Genomic DNA, 17935 nt, shown 5'->3' with positions numbered 1-17935 from the left:
GTGCCATTGCACTCCAGCCTGGGCTACAGAGGGAGGCTCTGTCTCAAAAAACAAAACAAAACAAAGAAAAAAACAAGGAGATACCATTATATGCCTATTAGGATGGCTAAAATCCAGAACACTGACACCCCCACATGCTGGTAAGGATATAGAGCGATGGGATCTGTCCTTCATGGTTGGTGGGAACGCAAAATAGGACAGCCACTTTGGAAGACAGTTTTGCAATTTCTTATAAAGCTAACCATCCTCTTAGAACCCCCAATCTAGCAACGGTGCTCTTTGGTACTCCCACAAAGGAGTTGGAAACTATGTCCACAAAAAAAACCTGCACGTGGAATTTACAGCAACTTTATTCATAATTGCCAAAACCTGGAAGCACCCAAGATGTTCTTCAGTGGGCAAATGGATAAATAAATCGTGGTACGTCCAGGCCATGCAATATCATTCAAGCGCAAGCCATGAAAAGACATGGAGGAACGTCCAGGCCATGCAATATCATTCAAGCTCAAGCCATGAAAAGACATGGAGGAAACTTAAATGCATGTTACTAAGTAAAAGAAGCCAAACTGCAAAGCCTACATACTGTATGATTTCAATTATATAACATTCTGGAAAAGGTAAAACTGTGAGACAGTAAAAGGATCAGTGGTTGCCAGAGGTTGGGGGGAAGGGAGGGATGGAAAGGAAGAATTTGAGAGCAGTGGAATTATTCTGTGTAATACTACAAGGATAGATACATGTCAGTATACATTTCTCCAAATCCATAGAGGGTAAACACCAACTGAATCTTTTTTCTTCTTCTTTTTTTTTTTTTTTTTGAGACAGAGTCTCACTCTGTTGCCCAGCCTGGAGTGCAGTGGCACGATCTCAGCCCACTGCAATCTCCGCCTCCCAGGCTCAAGTGATTCTCGTGCCTCGGCCTCTCGAGTAGGTGGAATGACAGGCGCCTGCCACCATGCCCAGATAATTTTGTTGATTTTAGTAGAAATAGAGTTTCATCATGTTGCTCAGGGTGGTCTCCAACTCCTGAGCTCAGGCGAAAGAGTTGATTATGAGAATTTAATACAGTAAGATTACTAGGCCATAAGCTCTGTGGCAAGAAAGACTGTCTACATGACCCACTATGTATCCCTAGTGAACAGAACATGGCTGTTAGGAGTTGGTACAGAAACGCCAAGTCCCCTTCCTTCCAAAACACTACAGTCTATGTGAGTGGTTTTTGGTGATCGTTCTACTTTTGATTTTTGTCTGGTTGGTTTTGTACTTTATTATTTTATTTATGTTGAGGCAAAGTCACTCTGCTGCCCAGTCTGGAGTACAGTGGTGCAATCATAGCTCACTGTAGCCTGGAACTACTGGGCTCAAGCAATCCTTCTGCCTCAGCCTTCTGAGTAGCTAGGACTACTAGCTAGATGGATGCCAACACACTGGCTATTTTTTTCTTCTTTTCTGTAGAGACGGGGTCTCACTATGTTGCCCACCCTGGTCTTGAACTCCTGGCCTCAAGTGATCCTCCCACCTCAGCCTCCCAAAGTGCTGGGATTACAGGTGTAAGCTACCAGGCCTGGCCAAGGTTTTTGTTCTTTAGATTGACATTTTACCCTGGCATTGACTATTTGTAACAATATGGAAGAAGTAACTTAACTTCTCTATGTTCAAGTTCTTAATCTGTAAAACAACACTGGATTAGGGTACATAATTTCTTAATGCCTACAGTTTAACATCATACCCTACATATTAGTTTTTTCAAAATGTAGACAATAAAGTAAGCTTATTTTTGATGCACAAAAATGCAAATGCAAGTTATATATTCATGGATATCCTCCAAATGAGGATAATAAGCAGCTAACGCACGTCTGAGATGGTCAGAACCCGGTTCTGGGACGGCACCGCACGGTGACATGCTGTGCGGTGAGGATGCCTGGTGCTAGTGCCTTGGCTTCTGGGCCGGCTGCGATGACGTCTTTCCCCCGTCCTTGACCTCCCTCACTCTCAGCCTTTCTTTGGTTCCTGTGACTACCATCCCTAAAACAGCCCTCCACATTCTCAGCACTCGGCATTTGGGGAGTTCATCCACTCTCACACCTTTAACTAGTTCCACTGTCACAGTTCATCATACCCACATAAGTAGCTCCAGTTCTGTCCTCTCACAAGAGTGCCAAACCTCTAACTAAAATTCAGGATGTTGTCTTTGGGTCCTACCATTACTATCAACAGGTCAAAACAAGCTGCGGGACTTCTGTTCCTAAACTGTAATGCCCCTGCAGCTACGGCTGTCACAAGCCGGAAGGGAGTTCCTCCTGCCTGGATGGAAGCAGGAAACCCCAGTCCTCCAGCCCTGGGGCAAATAGCCAGAGAAGCTGCAAAGTCACTCATGCTTGCTGCAGATCCTCTCAGCCGGAAGGGTCCTTTCCTCCCCTACGGGAGCCCTTCCCCAGAGTGAATTCACATTCCCACCACTGTAGGCCTGACCTTTACCAACTCAGAGGTACTGCAGTAACCATCAGACGAAAACGTGACATCACAGATCCTCACAGCCTTGAGGATACGACGAACAAGACCAACTGAGAGAAAGAGACCCACTTCCATTCCTCCTGGAGAGCGCCGGCTGGCCCACCTGATGTTTTCCAGGGCGTTCCGTATCTGCTGTTGCTCAATGTCATAGAGTTTCACCTGGAAGCCTCCCCCAGCAAACAGCATGGCCCAGCTTCGCCCAATGACTCCACTAAAGGGAGATAAAAGAAAGGATTCGAGTTAATTTAATAATTGAATGTCTTTTCATCCCTAACCCAGGATGAGTTTTTTTTTTTTTTTTAACTACACAGTATCCTATTCTTAAAATATTTAATAAATATCTTAAAAGTACACATTTTAACCAGGCACAGAAAGACAAATATCACATGTTCTCACTCATGTGAAAGCTAAAAATGTTGATCTGATGAAGGTGGAGAATAGAGTGATGGTTAATAGAGGCTGGATGGGGGTAGCAGAGGGAGGAAGAGGTTGGTGAAGGTGGAGAATAGAATGACGGTTAACAGAGGCTGGACGGGGGTAGGAGATGGAGGAAGAGGTTGGTGAATGGGTGCAAACATACAGTTAATAGAAAAAGTAAGTTCTAGAATTCGATAGCACCTAGGGTAACTAAAGGTAACAACAACTGTTGTATATTTCAGCACAGCTAGAAGATTTGAAATGTTCCCAGCACAAAGAAATGATAAATGTTAAAGGTGAAGGGTGCGCTAAATACCCTGACTTGATCATTACACATCCTATGCTTGTAACAAAATATCACAGGTACCCCATAAGTATGTAGGAATATTATGTTTGAATTTTTTAAGTACACATTTTGATAACATTATTTATTTTAAATGTTAACTGTTTCCACACAGGAGCCCTTGAGCCCTCAATTCCGGTGCTGGTACTCATATCCCACATGGAGCCCCGCGGCATCTCAGGTATTTATCACATCTCACACGCTGAAACAAAATATTACAGTCAGGAGGTAGCAGGGTACCATGGAGACACAAGACCCGTTAGTGAACTTCCATTTGGCCATGTCTTAGGCAAGTCACTTAATTAACTTAAAAGAACAGAGAGCATCTGCCCTGTCCTCCTGCCACTGCCACCCACATTGCAGCATGGATTAGGTGCCAGGCACCATTAAACATACCACAGGTCTTGCCTATGTTAATCTTTACAACAACTCTACAAGGTAGGTGTTACTAGTATTTCCATTTTATATGTATGGAAACTGAGACATGGAGGAATTAAGCCTACATAAGTGATAAACTGAGGCATGGAGGAATTAAGCCTACATAAGTGATAAACTGAGGCATGGAGGAATTAAGTCCACAAAGGTGGTAAGTGACGGATCTATGAGATGAAGTCAAGCGATCTGACTCCTGAGTCCTTCCTCTTAACCACTACACTCCAACTGCTGTTTCAGACTTACTGGAAAATGAAAAGACAAAAAAAGTCATAAAGAGTTCACATGGGGTTGTCCAAAGAGTGAAAAACAAATGTATAGAACACATCTAGAGTCCGGGTCCTGGTTTCTAATACTATTCTCCAATCACAGGAAGCAGGACTCCTTGGAGAAATGGTTAATTTGAAGACAGAGCCAGGAAATACACAAGATGAGCCCAGAGCAGTCTGCAGCACCAAAAAAAAAAAAAAAGAAGAAGAAGAAGAAGAAAGTATTAAAAAAAAAAATTGCACCAATGGGGCATGTCAAAGGGATAGAGGCCCACCATAGGAGCTCCCGATGACCAAAGCTGGAACTTGAGCCACAAAATTAATACAGAAATACTGGATTATAACACAAAGTATACCACAAATAAATGTTTGAATAAATGAAGAAGAAGCCAAATCTCCCTTGCAGAAAAATGCCAAATAATGTATGTGGGTACTCCCCCTTAGGGAGGTGGAGCATCACCCCCACTTCAGTGTGGGTTGTGCAGAGTGACCGCCTTCCAAAAAGCACAGTATGGAAGAGGAAAAAGTTAGAGTCACCACGCAGTGGAGAAACCTGACAAACACTGCCTCAGCCAGGAGTTCAAAGTCAGCATCAACAGCGGTAACGCACATTGAGAGTACGCACCCTGGATACAAGACAAAGTGAAAACGACGCTTTATCCCTGTGGTCTCCCTCTCCAAGACCCATAGCAGCACTCTCATCATGAGAAGATCAGACAAATCCTAACAGAGGGGCATTCTAGAAACTACCTGACTGGCGGTCCTCAAAACTGTTAGGGTCACCAAAAATAAGGACAGTCTGAGTAACTGTCACAGTCTAGAGCGAAAGAGAAATGACTATTGTAATTCGGTACCCTGGAGGGCATCCTGGGACAGAAGTAAGACATCAGGTAAAAACTAAGGAAATCTGAAAAAAATATGAATGTTGTTAAATAATAATGTGTTGGTCATGAATAGCCACTATTATTAATATTAATTATTAATAAATGTTAATAATGCATTGGTTCATTAATTGTTATAAACGCACCATACTAATGTAACATGTTAAGAATACGGGAAATTTGGTGACATGACATATGAAAACTCTCTTCACAATTTTTCTGTAAATGTAAAAATTGTTTTAAAAAATAAAGTTTTTTTTTTTAAATGAAAGCATGTAACAGCAGTTGCACTCCTAGGTATGTACCCAACAGAAATGAAAATATGTCCACAAAAATCTTGTACACCAATGATGATAGCAGCATTATTCATAACAGCTAAATGGAACAGATACAATGTGGCACACCCATACAACAGAGCTCTTCAGCCCCAAAAAGGAATGAAATGCTGATACATGCCACACGGATGAATGTTGACAACGTTATGCTGAGTGGGAGAAGCCAGTCACAAAGGTTCTCGTATTGTATGATCCCATTTATGAAATCTCCGGAATAGAGATATCGATAGAGACAGGAAGTAGATTTGCGGTTGCCCAGGGCTAGGGGAGGAAGGAATGAAGAGTGATAGCTAGTGGGTCCAAGGTCTGGGATGACGAGCATGTTGTAAAATTGATTGTGGTGATGGATGCACAACCTTGTGAATATACTAAAACCACTGAATTGTACACTTTAAATGGGTGAATTACAGCTCAGTATTGCTGTTATTCAAAATAAATGTTTGTAAACATGCTTTGACAACCAACTCCTGCCATAAAAATGTAAAGCAATAATACTTAAATTTTCATAAGAATGGATGGAGCCAGTGAATAATAATTAATAATAATAATAATACTTAAATTTAGTTGAGTAGAAGGGTGAGGGGGAAACAAATGTCACATTTGGCATAATGTAGGGAGTTGCCTTAAGGTGTGAATGCAAAGAACAGCTCTCTATATTCAGAGTCTTAGGCTTTTAAGAATAAACACTAACTCAGCCCTAAAAAGAAATGACACATGCCATAACACAGATGAACCTTGAGGACATTTTGCTAAATGAAATAAGCCAGTCACAAAATGACAAATACCCTAGGAGTCCACTTACCTGAGGCACCCATAGAGACAGAAAGCTAGAAGGGTGGATGCCAGGGGCTGGGGCTGGGGGAAATGAGCAGCTGTTTGTTCAATGGGAACAGAGTTTTAATTCTGCAAGATGAAAAAGTTCTGGAGATTGGTTGCACAACAATGGGAACATACTTAACACTACTCAACTGTACACTGAGAACTGTTAAAATGGCAAATTGGGCCGGGCGCAGTGGCTCACACCCGTAATCCCAGCACTTTTGGAGGCTGAGGCAGGTGGATCACCTAAGGTCAGGAGTTCGAGACCAGCCTGGCCAACATGGTGAAACCCCATCTCTACTAAAAATACAAAAATTAGCCAGGTGTGGTAGCGGACACCTGTAATCCCAGCGACTCGGGAGGCCGAGGCAAGAGAATCGCTTGAACTGGTGGGGAGGAGGTTGCAGTGAGCTGAGATGGCACCACTTCACTCTAGCCTGGGTGAAAGAGCGAAACTCCATCTCAAAAAAAAAAAAAAAGGGGCAAATTGTAGGTTACGTGTATTTTACTACGGCTAAATGTGGTTTAAAAGTTTAAAAAATATTTTTTAAAACAATGAACACTAAATGACCCTGCAAAAGGATGATTCTGAGTTGGGAAGGCTTATCTACCCCACCAGAAGGCTAGTGGGTACTTTCTCACTAGCCTAGAGAAAACATGTATTTGTAACATTTCAGTCGCAGTTTCCCTGGCCCCTCTTCAAGCCTCAGCACCTGGCTTTGTTCTCCTGGGGACTAGAGAGCAAAAGACAATCCTGAACAGGCTTGGCTCCTGCCTGTAATCCCAGGACTTTGGGAGGCTGAGGCGGGAGGAAAATTGGAACCCTGAACTTCAAGAAGAGCCTGGGCAACAGAGGGAAACTGCATCTCTACAAAAACATTTTATATTAGCTGGGTGTAGTGGCACATGCCTGTGGTCCCAGCTGCTCAGGAGGCTGCGGCAGGAGGATCACTTGAGCCCAGGAGTTCAAGGATGCAGTATGCAGTGAGCTACGATCACGCCACTGTACTCCAGCCTCAGACGGAGCAAGACCCTGTCTAAAAAAGAAGGTCATCTTGCTCTATCCAAAGTCAATTTTCTCAATACAGTCTTTACCCTGGGACAAAACCCTGAAAATAATTCTACCTCTGGCACCCACCTTATCTGGGCATGCAAGCCTGGGAGTGGATGGAGAGACACGAGCAGATGACAAATGCAGTACAGGTCGAGTGGGCCTTATTCAAAATGCTCGGGCCCGGTATTTCAGATTGCAAATTGTTTTTGGATTTTGAAATCTTTGTGGCCGGGTGCTGTGGCTCACACCTGTAATCCCAGCACTTTGGGAGACCAAGGCGGGTGGATCATCTGAGGTCAGGAATTCAAGACCAGCCTGGCCAACACGGTGAAACTCGGTCTCTACTAAAAATACACAGATTAGCCACGAGTGGTGGCACACGCCTGTAATCCCAGCTGCTCAGGAGGCTGAGGCAGGAGAATCACTTGAACTTGGGAGGTGGAGGTTGCAGTGAGCTGAGATCACACCATTGCACTCCAGCCTGGGCAACAAGAGCAAAACTCCGTCTCAAAAAAAAAAAGTAAATTTTGCATAATGAAGTTTAAAATAAAAAACAAAGTTAGTGGCCGGGCGCGCTGGCTCATGCCTGTAATCCCAGCACTCTGGGAGGCCAAGGCGGGCGGATCACGAGGTCACGAGATCAAGACCATCCTGCCTAACACGCTGAAACCCCGTCTCTACTAAAAACACAAAAAATTAGCCGGGCATGGTGGCGGGCGCCTGTAGTCCCAGCTACTCGGGAGGCTGAGGCGGGAGAATGGCGTGAACTCGGGAGGCGGAGCTTGCAGTGAGCCGAGATCGAGACACTACACTCCAGCCTGGGCGACAGAGCAAGACTCCGTCTCAAAAAAAAAAAAAAAAAAAAGCAATGCTAGTGAGCTGTATGAATTTGTTTGTTCAACAAGGTAAACTCTATGCACCAGGAACTAGCGCTCACCTTCATATTCCCGGCACGTTGTAGAGGCTAAATAAATGTGAAGAAGCCACGGTTATCAAATGACAAATACGAAATAACGGTCAGCTGGCTCTTGCCATGGGGTTAATCAGAAGGCAACGATGACTCACCAAGGAAATAGGTAAAGGTCACCTACCACGTGCGGGCACTGCCCAGTTCCTGACCCCAAGGAGCTCATAGTAGGTAGACAGACAACAAACTAAATAAGCAAAAGCACTAGGGAGAAAGCAAGCAGGGGAGTAGGGACTGGGAGGCAAAGAACTGTTAAAAGCGCCACCAGGGACTGTCGCACTGGGAAGGTGACATTTTAGCAAAGGAGGTAAGGGGCCAAGTCATGAGAGTATTTCTGCAACAAGTGTTCCTGGCAGAGTCTGTCTGCCCAGCTGGTCCAGATCAGCAAGGCTGGTGCTCTGCTGGAGGGCGGTCGGGGGAGAGGGAGGAGGGACAATGAGATCAAAGGGAAGGAGAGAGTGCTGAGCCCATTTCATGGCACCTCAGAAGCAATGGAGGGATTTTGGTTTTTAATGAGTGAGACAGTTGGCTAATAGAAGGTTGTAGACAAAAGATATCATCTGACTTCTGTTTTTAAAGGGACATCCGGCCGGGCGCGGTGGCTCAAGCCTGTAATCCCAGCACTTTGGGAGGCCGAGACGGGCGGATCACGAGGTCAGGAGATCGAGACCATCCTGGCTAACACGGTGAAACCCCGTCTCTACTAAAAAATACAGAAAACTAGCCGGGCGAGGTGGCGGGCGCCTGTAGTCCCAGCTACTCCGGAGGCTGAGGCAGGAGAATGGCGTAAAACCCGGGAGGCGGAGCTTGCAGTGAGCTGAGATCCGGCCACTGCACTCCAGCCTGGGCGACAGAGCCAGACTCCGTCTCAAAAAAAAAAAGAAAAAAAATAAAGGGACATCCTAGTTGCCTTACTAAGAATATACTGCAGATGGGCAAAGATGGAAGTTAGGAGACCAGCTGGGTGTCAGGAGGCTGGTGCCCGATGTGACGGGAGGCAGGACCAGGACGGAGGCAGAGGGGGTGCTGAAAGTGGTCAGCTGAGAAATGAAAATGCAATATTTTCATAGTACAGCCAAGAAGAATTGCTCGTGAATTGCATGTGGGTGTGAGAAAAAGAAAAATGGAGGACAGTGCCAAGTTTGTTTTGGACAAGGAAGGATGGAGATGTCACTAACTCTGCTGGGAAAGAGCAGCAACAGAGCAGATGTTAGGAGGGAAAATCCGTTCAAAATGTTTTCAGTGAGAAATGCTAAGGGGTGGGTCTAGCAAATCACTGGCTATAAGTATCCAGGTTCAGAGCCAAGGGCTGGGCTGGGATATTAATTTGGGATTTACTGTATAGACGTGGTATTTAAAAGTATGTGACTGGGTAAGATCTCTAAGAAAGTGAATGTCGATAAAGAAGTCCAAGGATTCAGCCTTGGGACGCTCCACCTTTAATGGGGAATATGGGGACAAAAAGGAGCGCTAGTGAGGTGGGTGGGGGGGTTGGTCAGGGAAGTGAAGGGAACTGCCATCTGCATCAAATGCTGCTGATGAATACTTGAACTGAGGACTGACCATTGGGCTTCGCAAGATGAACGGGGGTGGGGACCATGACAAGAGCAGATTTGTGGGCTTGATGAAAGACTGCCCAGGGTAGGTTTAAGAGAAAATGAGCCTTTAGCCCTAACTACCAGTTTCCGGAAATGAACGGACGGTGGAACATGATAAATGACACTGCAGGGGTTGGGTGCAGCGGCTCACGCCTGTAATCCCAGCACTTTAGGAGGCTGGGCAGGTGGATGGCTTGCACCCAGGAGTTTAAGACCAGCCTGGGCAACACAGTGAGACCCTGTCTTGGGAAGGGAAGGGAAGGGGAGGGATGGTGACCGGAGGGGTGGGGAGGGGAAGGGAGGAGAGGGAAAGGATACATTCAGCAAAACCTAGAATATGGGAAATTTTACAGGGCAAATGACTCAAATTCTTCAATAGATAAACTGCAAGAAAATTTTCACAAAACCAGAGAGGGATGGAGAATCTATAGATTGAAAGAGCTAAGAAATCTTGTTGACTAAATATAACATGTGGGCCTTATTTAGACCCTAAATCAATCAAACCAAGTATTTAAAAAAATTAATCAAGGAACTCTTGAATATGGAAGAGATATTTAAAGATATTACATGAAGATATTAAGGAATTGTGTTAATGTTTTACACATGACGAGGCTATTGTGGTTACATATTTTTAAAACAGTCCATATCTGAGATACTATACATGCTGACATATTTACAGATGAAATGATTCAATGCCTGGCATTTGTTTCCAGAACAATCCAGAGAAGGGAGAATAACTGAAACCAGATAAGGCATGTGTTAATAAGTGTTGAAGTTGAGGGGGTGGGAGAAGGTACCTTAGGGTTCATTGCACTGTTCTCTCAACTTGAACACAGTTTGAAATGTTTCCATAATACAAAGCTAAGAGAGAGAATATGGATAGGAAGAAAGAAACTGGAGACAACGTGGATAACTTTATTAAGTTTTGAAGAGCAGTGTGGCAATTACCAGAGGGAAAAATGGGGTCAAGAGAGGGTGCTCTTCTGTTTGCAGGGAACAACTGTATGTTTGCGGGCTGCAGGGTCTGAACCCTGGAGAGGGGAAGCAATCAGCCGGGAGGGAGCGTGGCACTTTGGTCTGGGGCTAATGCACCTGCTTCCATGGCTTGGGTCTTACCCTGAAGCTGCTGTCGCTCAGGGAAAGGCAGCCCCTATAATCTGGCAGCAAATCCTTGGAACCGCAAGTATCTGACCATCGGCAGGGATTCTGGCATCAAATATCAGGTGATTGGACAGGGCCCCACTTCCCTTTCAGTCTTCAGATTGGCCCCTTCATTGCAGAGGACCCAGAGCAGACCGCTGACTCCTGGAGACCAGCTGGTGTCCTTCCCCGCCCCCGCCCTTCACACCCACACGCAGTCACTGCTGATTGGACATAGATTGGACACGTGACCCAAAGCAGCCAATCAAAGGGCTTAGGAGCACCCTGTGATATCTACAGCCTGGGATGCGCAGAGCTGAGGCCATTGGGTTTCCTCTCCTGAAAAGTGGACCCAAAATACAGGAAAAAAAAAGTCAGTGAGAGGCACTATACTTGAAAGAGTGTAACCTTAGGGTTGGCAGTGATGTGCAAGATAAAGTCAAAGGGAAGGAAAGAAAAGTGAGCAAGTACAAGGAGAGGGAGTCTACAGAGCAAAGGAAGCTGCAGAGAGGCACAGGGATAAGATTGCACAGCCCTAGAGCTGGCAAGTTCCCTGCCTTGGTTTCCCTCAGGTTTCTGTTTCAGGTTTCCCTCAGTATTGTTCCCCAATACTACCTGACATCAGGCCCAAGAATAATTAACTTCCTGTCCTGAGAGCTTGTGACATCTGATTGGCCTCCTTTCGAACCTTAAAGCTTCTGAATTCATGAATCTTAATGGGTACTACAAAAGGCGAAGGCAGATGAACATGTATTCTGTTATACAGCAGCAAAGCAGCAAGGGAGAAAAGTGATACAACTGCTTCCATTCTATCATTAATGTCACTTAATTTTGAATAAATTCACTTCAGATACATTTGAAAATATTTTTTCCAGCTATAGTTATCTATTTACTGGGTTAAAAACTGAATTAAACTTTTCCTTCACTCATGATCTAAGTCTACTATGGAAATTTTGCCAGAAAGAGCTATTAAGTAACTCCTGCAAAGGGCACATTTAGTGCCTAAGCTGACTCAAAAGGCAAGGGGGGCATCCTAGGGTTTGCTGTGTATGTGTGCAAAAATTAGCAAGAAAATACCCAGAATAGCACTTCGAAGAAAATTCATGCCTCAGAAAATTTCTTATAAAAAATGCACAGGCTGGGTGTAGTGGTTCACACCTGTAATCTCACACTTTGGGAGGCCAGGGTGGGCAGATCACTTGAGGCCAGGAGTTCGAGACCAGCCTGGCTAACATGGAGAAACCCTGTCTCTATTAAAAATACGAAAATTAGCCAGGCATGGTGGTGGGTGCCTGTAGTCCCAGCTACTTGGGAGGCTGAGGCAGGAGAATTGCTTGAACCCGGAAGGTAGAGGTTGCAGTGAGCTGAGACGGTGCCACTGTACTGCAGCCTGAGCCTGACAGAGCAAGAATCCGTCTCAAAAAAAAAAAAAAGTACAATCACCACAAACAAAATTTTGGAATTAAAAAAAAAAATGAAGGAGACCCCAGTTTATAGGATGCCTTTCTTTTTTGCCTTTCTAGTTTATGGGATGTTTTTCTTGATATAAAACAACATACTACTAAGCCCTTCACAAGGCACATCAGTTAAAAAATAAGCAGTCTCTGTTACCAGTGCTCAAATATCTGTCTACTGGGACCAGGCATGGTGGATACAAATGGCAACAATATGGTTTCTACCCTTAGGGGAAAATCCCAGAAGCAGAACTTTTCCTGGAGGAGACAGTCCCTGAGCTTGATCCTGAAGAAGGGTGCCCCCTAAAAAGCAGGACAGGAGAAAGGGCATGCCCTGCACCAGGAACATTTTGTGTGCCTATTCTAAACAAGCTCAAGGGCTACAAGCTGAATCTTGTAGTGTGCATACAAATACAGAACTCATATTTTAGCGATTGAGAAACACAGTGTTTTATAAGGTAAGTCTAACAAAATGAAAGCCTTAGAACACTACTCCAATGCAAATTTATCTTCATGATACCCATTTCTACCCCCTTTTTTTTTTTTTTGGGATGGAGTCTCACTCTGTCCCCCGGCTGGAGTACAGTGGTGTGATCTTGGTTCACTGCAACCTCCGCCTCCTGAGTTCAAGCGATTCTCTTGCCTCAGCCTCCTGAGTAGCTGGAATTACAGGCATGCGCCACCACACCTGGCTACTTTTTGTATTTTTAGTAGAGATGGGATCTCGCCATGTTGGCCAGGCTGGTCTCCAACCCCTGACCTCAGGCGATTCGCCCTCCTAGGCCTCCCAAAGTGCTGGGATTACAGGCATGAGCCACCATGCCCCGACTTCTTCCATTTTTAAAAGTTATCACTACCAGATTTTCCTGCAGCCCTAGGCCCAAAGGATTTCTCTCATCCTCTTTCAAGCCCTCACCATTCTGAAGGCACTCACCCTGGATGTTTATAGGACAGCTAAGTGGCCCTAAGGAAGAGTGAACTTTGGGAAAAGATCAGCGGGAAAGAATTAAGTGGGACTGTATTCCTAGCAGGTACTTTCAAGAGGAAATCTATAAACCGATAAGGAAAGCTGAAAACACAATATGCTCCTGAAATTGAAATATGTATATTTTGATCTGTTGAAACCTAAGAATGAAACTGAACCAGGTTTTGGCAAATTAATTTACATTCCCCAAGCCCTATATGTTAAGTGGGTGTTCCTTGGAATCACCTGTGGGACCAGGAAAGACAGAGGGAAGAGAAAGAAGGGTGGTGAGGAGGAAGGGAAGAAACCAGCCCTGTCCCAGAAGCAGAGCTGGGTGTGTGCTGAGGTGCTGAGTGGAGGAAAGGCAGGATTTTCACACCAGAAAACAAAGAAATGAGCAGAGGCCCCAGAGAATAATGTGGTCCTTAAAGTGTGGCAGCCTTTCTCAAATTCCTTATCAACATTCCTCAAGGAATCAGAAGTAAACTGTTAACTGCAGCTTCTCCTTAGTAGACTGAGCCACCCGCAGCCAGATAACTGCACAATCAACTAAAATTTTACGTCGCATGTATTAGGTGCATATATAACACTACTTCAAGGCATGATGGAGCTATACAAGGCCAGGCAAGGTGGCTCACATATGTAATCCCAACACTTTGGGAGGTCAAAGTGCTTGAACCCAGGAGTTCAAGACCAGCCAGGGCAAGATGGTGAGACCCCATCTCTACCTAAACATTTTAAAAATCAGCAAGGTGTAGCGACACATGCCTGCTGTGGGCGGATGGCTTGAGCCTGGAAGGTTGAGATCCACCATGATGGTGCCACTGCACTCCAGCCTGGACGACAGAGCAAGACCCTGTCCTATTAAAATTGTGTGGGTGTGTGTGTGCGTGCACGCACCCATGCGTTTAGAAAACTGTGTATATATGTGAGTGTGTGTGTATATATATATACACATACACATAAACTCTGATAATAAAATTAACTATTAATAAAATGCAAGACAGAGGTAACTATCACCACCTCTACAAAGTGCACTTCTTTTTTTTTTCCAGACTGAGTTTGGGTCTTATTGCCCAGGCTGCAGTGCAGTGGCAGGATCTCGGCTCACCGTAACCTCCGCCTCACCGGTTCAAGGGACTCTCCTGCCTCAGCCTCCAGAGTAGCTGGGACTACAGGCATGCGCCCCCACGCCCGGCTAATTTTATATTTTTAGTAGAGAGGGGGTTTCTCCATGTTGGTCAGGCTGGTCTCCAACTCCCGACCTCAGATGATCCGCACGCCTCGGCCTCCCAACGTGCTGGGATTACAGGTGTGAGCCACCGCGCGCGGCCCGAAGTGCACTTTTTAATATGTCTTCACTATTCAACCATGAGCACCCATGGGCCAGAAAGAACAAAGGCACAGTTAACTCCACTGCTCTGGAGAAAAGAAAGCTGACAACAAGGAATCTGATGCCGTCCTTCAATGGGAAGGGAACACCCTGACACTGGAAGTGGTCTCCACGCCGGGTTGTACACTGATGGGGGGCGGAGTCGGGGGCAGGCCAACACCTCAACAGCAGTTACCAAAACGGTGCTTTTAACTATCAATAGCAAGTATTAACATGCTTATAACAGCTGGCCAAAGAAAGGTACACACAAATGCCCCTTTTTAAAAACTAAAAACAGCAAGGATTGTAAACGTGGGGGGTGGGGGGTGTTGGGGGAAGCACACACTAGAAATCAGTGTGGGCAGAATTCGGGCTGTTACATGGACACGCTTAGCAAACCGTCTGGGTTCAACCGCCCCCACCTCTCCTCTTGAAACAGCGCCTCGCCCAGAAACAGGGCTGCCTGTGTGCTCGCCTAGCACCTGCTGCGGCCTCCAGCTACGTGGTCGCCGACAGCACTGCGGACCTGCGGGCAGGCGCGGCGACATTCGACAGTCTGGGAGCCGCGGGCCCCGCGGCCTGCGCGGTCAGCCTGGGAACCTCCTGCAACGCCGGCTCCCGGTGAGCAGACCCAGCTCCGCGGGGCGCCTCCACCTGCCCAGCTCCGCCAGCCGCGCCGCTCCCCGAGCCCGCCAGCGCCGCAGGGACCGCAGGGCGTCGGAGGACCAGAGGCCGGGGCGGGGACCGCGACCCGGCGCCCACCCCGAGGGCCCCACACGCGGGAACCACGTCCCCGGCGTCTCCCCGGGCTCCAGGGGCAGCAGCGCGGCTCGGAGCCCTTTACCTGCCAACGATCACCACGCAGCCGGCCGCGGAGGACGCCATGGCTGGGCCGGGAACGCGGCGCCGCGGGCTGGGACCAAGCGCCGGCGGAGCTTCGAGCTGGGCGCTCCGGAGAGGGCGGGTCCCGCGCCCATTGGCTGCGCGCGCGGGGCGGGAAGGGCGGGAAGGGCGGGAAGGGCGGGGAGGGCCGCTCGGTCCCGGCGGGGGAGGGGGTTGCGCGTCGCGGGCGAGAGACACCCGGAGACGCCCCGCGCGCCGACCCTCGTGGGCAGGGGCAGGACCAGCGCGGGGGCACGTCGGGGTGGGGGGGAAGCGGGAAGCTCACGCGCTTGTGACGCTCAGCAGTCCCCGTGTCTAAGGAGGGGGCGCGGCCACGATGGCACGGGCTCTGGCGCTAAAGCGCCCTGGAGAAACCGTCAGAGAATGTCGCCTTTGCTGACTCGTCTCGGAAGGACGCCGCCGCCGCCAGGTGCGAACTGGGCGCGGGGACTGCGACACATTAACACCCGATGCGTTCATGTGCGCGACGGCAGGACACGGCTGCATTCCTCCGCGGAGCACGCGCCGCACTGGGTGTGTGTCGGAAAGAGGAAATGCGCTGGTGCCCTGACTCCTGGCTTTCTTGGAGCCCGGAACAGACCCGGAGGAAGGGGCATCACACGTTGCCTGACAGTGGTATATGCGTCCACACCGCACAAGCTGAAGGGGAGATGACACGGTCATTAGACAGAGGGGACAGTACTCAAGCTGGAACCGCAGCCGAGACTGAGATGATAAATGGAGCGCTTCCTTTATTTGTTTTCCCTGAGTCGGAACATGGAAAGAGAAATCCCAGGGGAGGGGTTAGGTTGTTTTTTGTTTGTTTGTTTTGTTTTGTTTTTTAGAACAGTTTCACAAATTATCAATAAATATTTGGAAAGTATTCAACCTCAAGAGAAATGAAAAGTCACACAAGGAAGGTAAGTCATCTCTCACTCCTCAGATTGGCTAAGTCCCATGGATTGATTATATTCCCGTATCTGTAATGGAGTGTTTCGGGCCGAAACTTATACACAGTAGAAGGCAGGCTTAAACGTTGAGGACTTTTTGGAGGGAATGTTACAGTATACTGTTGAGAGAGCCGCTAGCCTGAGCAACCCCGCGTGCTCTGGCTGAGTGTACAAGGCTCCAAAGCTTGCATCTTCTGATGGAGAAGTTTCTGTAGTTAGCAACTATATTAGTTGGGCACAAAAATTAGCTGAGCATGGTGGCACACACCTGTGGTCCCAGCTATGCAGGAAGCTGAGGCACAAGAATCACTTGAGCCTAGGAGGTGGAGATTGCAGTGAACCACGATCACTCCACTGCACTCCAGCCTGGCTACAGAGCTAGACCTTGTCTAAACAACCACCACCAAAAAAAAAAAAAAAAAAAAAAACTGGAAGAAGAAAAAGAAAAAAACAAAAAAACAAAAAACTATAGTCCTGGTGTTATTGTTATACATTAGATCTCTAAACTTGCTGATCCTACATATCTGCTTCTTCATTTCCTTTGACCTACATTTCCCCTTTTCCTCCCCTACTTCCACCTCTAGTAACCACTGTTTTAGTTTCTATATCTGTATATTTGACTTTAAAAAAAAAAAAAAAATTCCGCATATAGGCGCCTGTAGTCCCAGCTACTTGGGAGGCTGAGGCAGGAGAATGGCGTTAAATCTGGGAGGCGGAGCTTGCAGTGAGCTGAGATCCGGCCACTGCACTCCAGCCCGGGCCACAGAGTGAGACTCCGTCTCCGAAAAAAAAAAAAAAAAAAAAATTCCGCATATAAATGATATCATACAATATTTTTATTTCTGTGTCGTGCTTATTTCACTTAACATAATGTCCTTCAGACCCATCCATGTTGTGTCAAATGACAAAATGTTATTTAAGGCGAAATAATATTTCATTTTGTGTATTTATCCATTTGTCTATCTAATATTATTCTTAATCGTGAAAGACAATATTTTCCCTCTAATATTGGGAATAGGCAAGAATATTCTTTCTTACATTTTTTGTTCAACATTGTATTAGAAGTCCTATGCAATGCAATTAGGCAAGAAAAAGAAATAAAAGGCACAAAGATTGAGTAAGAAGTAATAATACTATGTTCATTCACAAGTGACATGATTATATATTTAGAAACTCGTAAGGAATCTTTTTAAAAGGCTAATAGAACTTATAAGTTAGTTTGAAACATTCATAGATTCAAGTTCAATTCCCAAAAATCAATTGTATTTGTATATGATACCAATGAATAATTAGATATCAAAATTTTAAAACACAATCAGTGTTTTAAAATAATAAGTGACAATGTCACTTACAATAACCAATGAAAATTTAAATACATATGAATCCATTTAATAAAATATATGCAATACCTTACTAAAAACTACCAACCTTTTTTGAGATAAATTAAAGAAGATGTAAACAATTGGAGAGATACAGCCATCACAGACAAAAAGACTTAAGATTTAAGTTAGCCCCAAAATAACCTAGAGATTCAATGCATTCCC

General features: G+C 46.0%; 1 protein-coding gene across 3 annotated transcripts in view; it reads right to left on the bottom strand.

The window, feature by feature from the left end:
* The window catches only part of CRYL1 (crystallin lambda 1), a 105441-nt gene extending 89343 nt beyond the window's left edge, over nucleotides 1-16098 (bottom strand). The window contains exons 1-2 of one of the 3 annotated variants that reach the window (XM_033177045.1): nucleotides 15404-16098; nucleotides 2618-2725 (exon numbers count right to left, since the gene is read on the bottom strand). In XM_033177045.1, coding sequence (XP_033032936.1) covers nucleotides 2618-2725; nucleotides 15404-15444 — 149 coding nt within the window. In that variant the 5' untranslated portion in view covers nucleotides 15445-16098. Of the gene's footprint in view, nucleotides 1-2583; nucleotides 2726-15403 lie in introns of all 3 variants that reach the window. The other 2 variants (XM_033177044.1, XM_033177043.1) reach the window with 2 other exon arrangements.
* Between the last annotated feature and the right edge of the window lie 1837 nt (nucleotides 16099-17935).

This window comes from Trachypithecus francoisi, unplaced genomic scaffold, assembly GCF_009764315.1.
Source record: "Trachypithecus francoisi isolate TF-2019V2 unplaced genomic scaffold, Tfra_2.0 Lachesis_group18, whole genome shotgun sequence".
In the NCBI taxonomy this organism is placed as follows: Eukaryota; Metazoa; Chordata; class Mammalia; order Primates; family Cercopithecidae; genus Trachypithecus; species Trachypithecus francoisi.
This window is presented reverse-complemented; position numbering and strand designations above follow the sequence as displayed.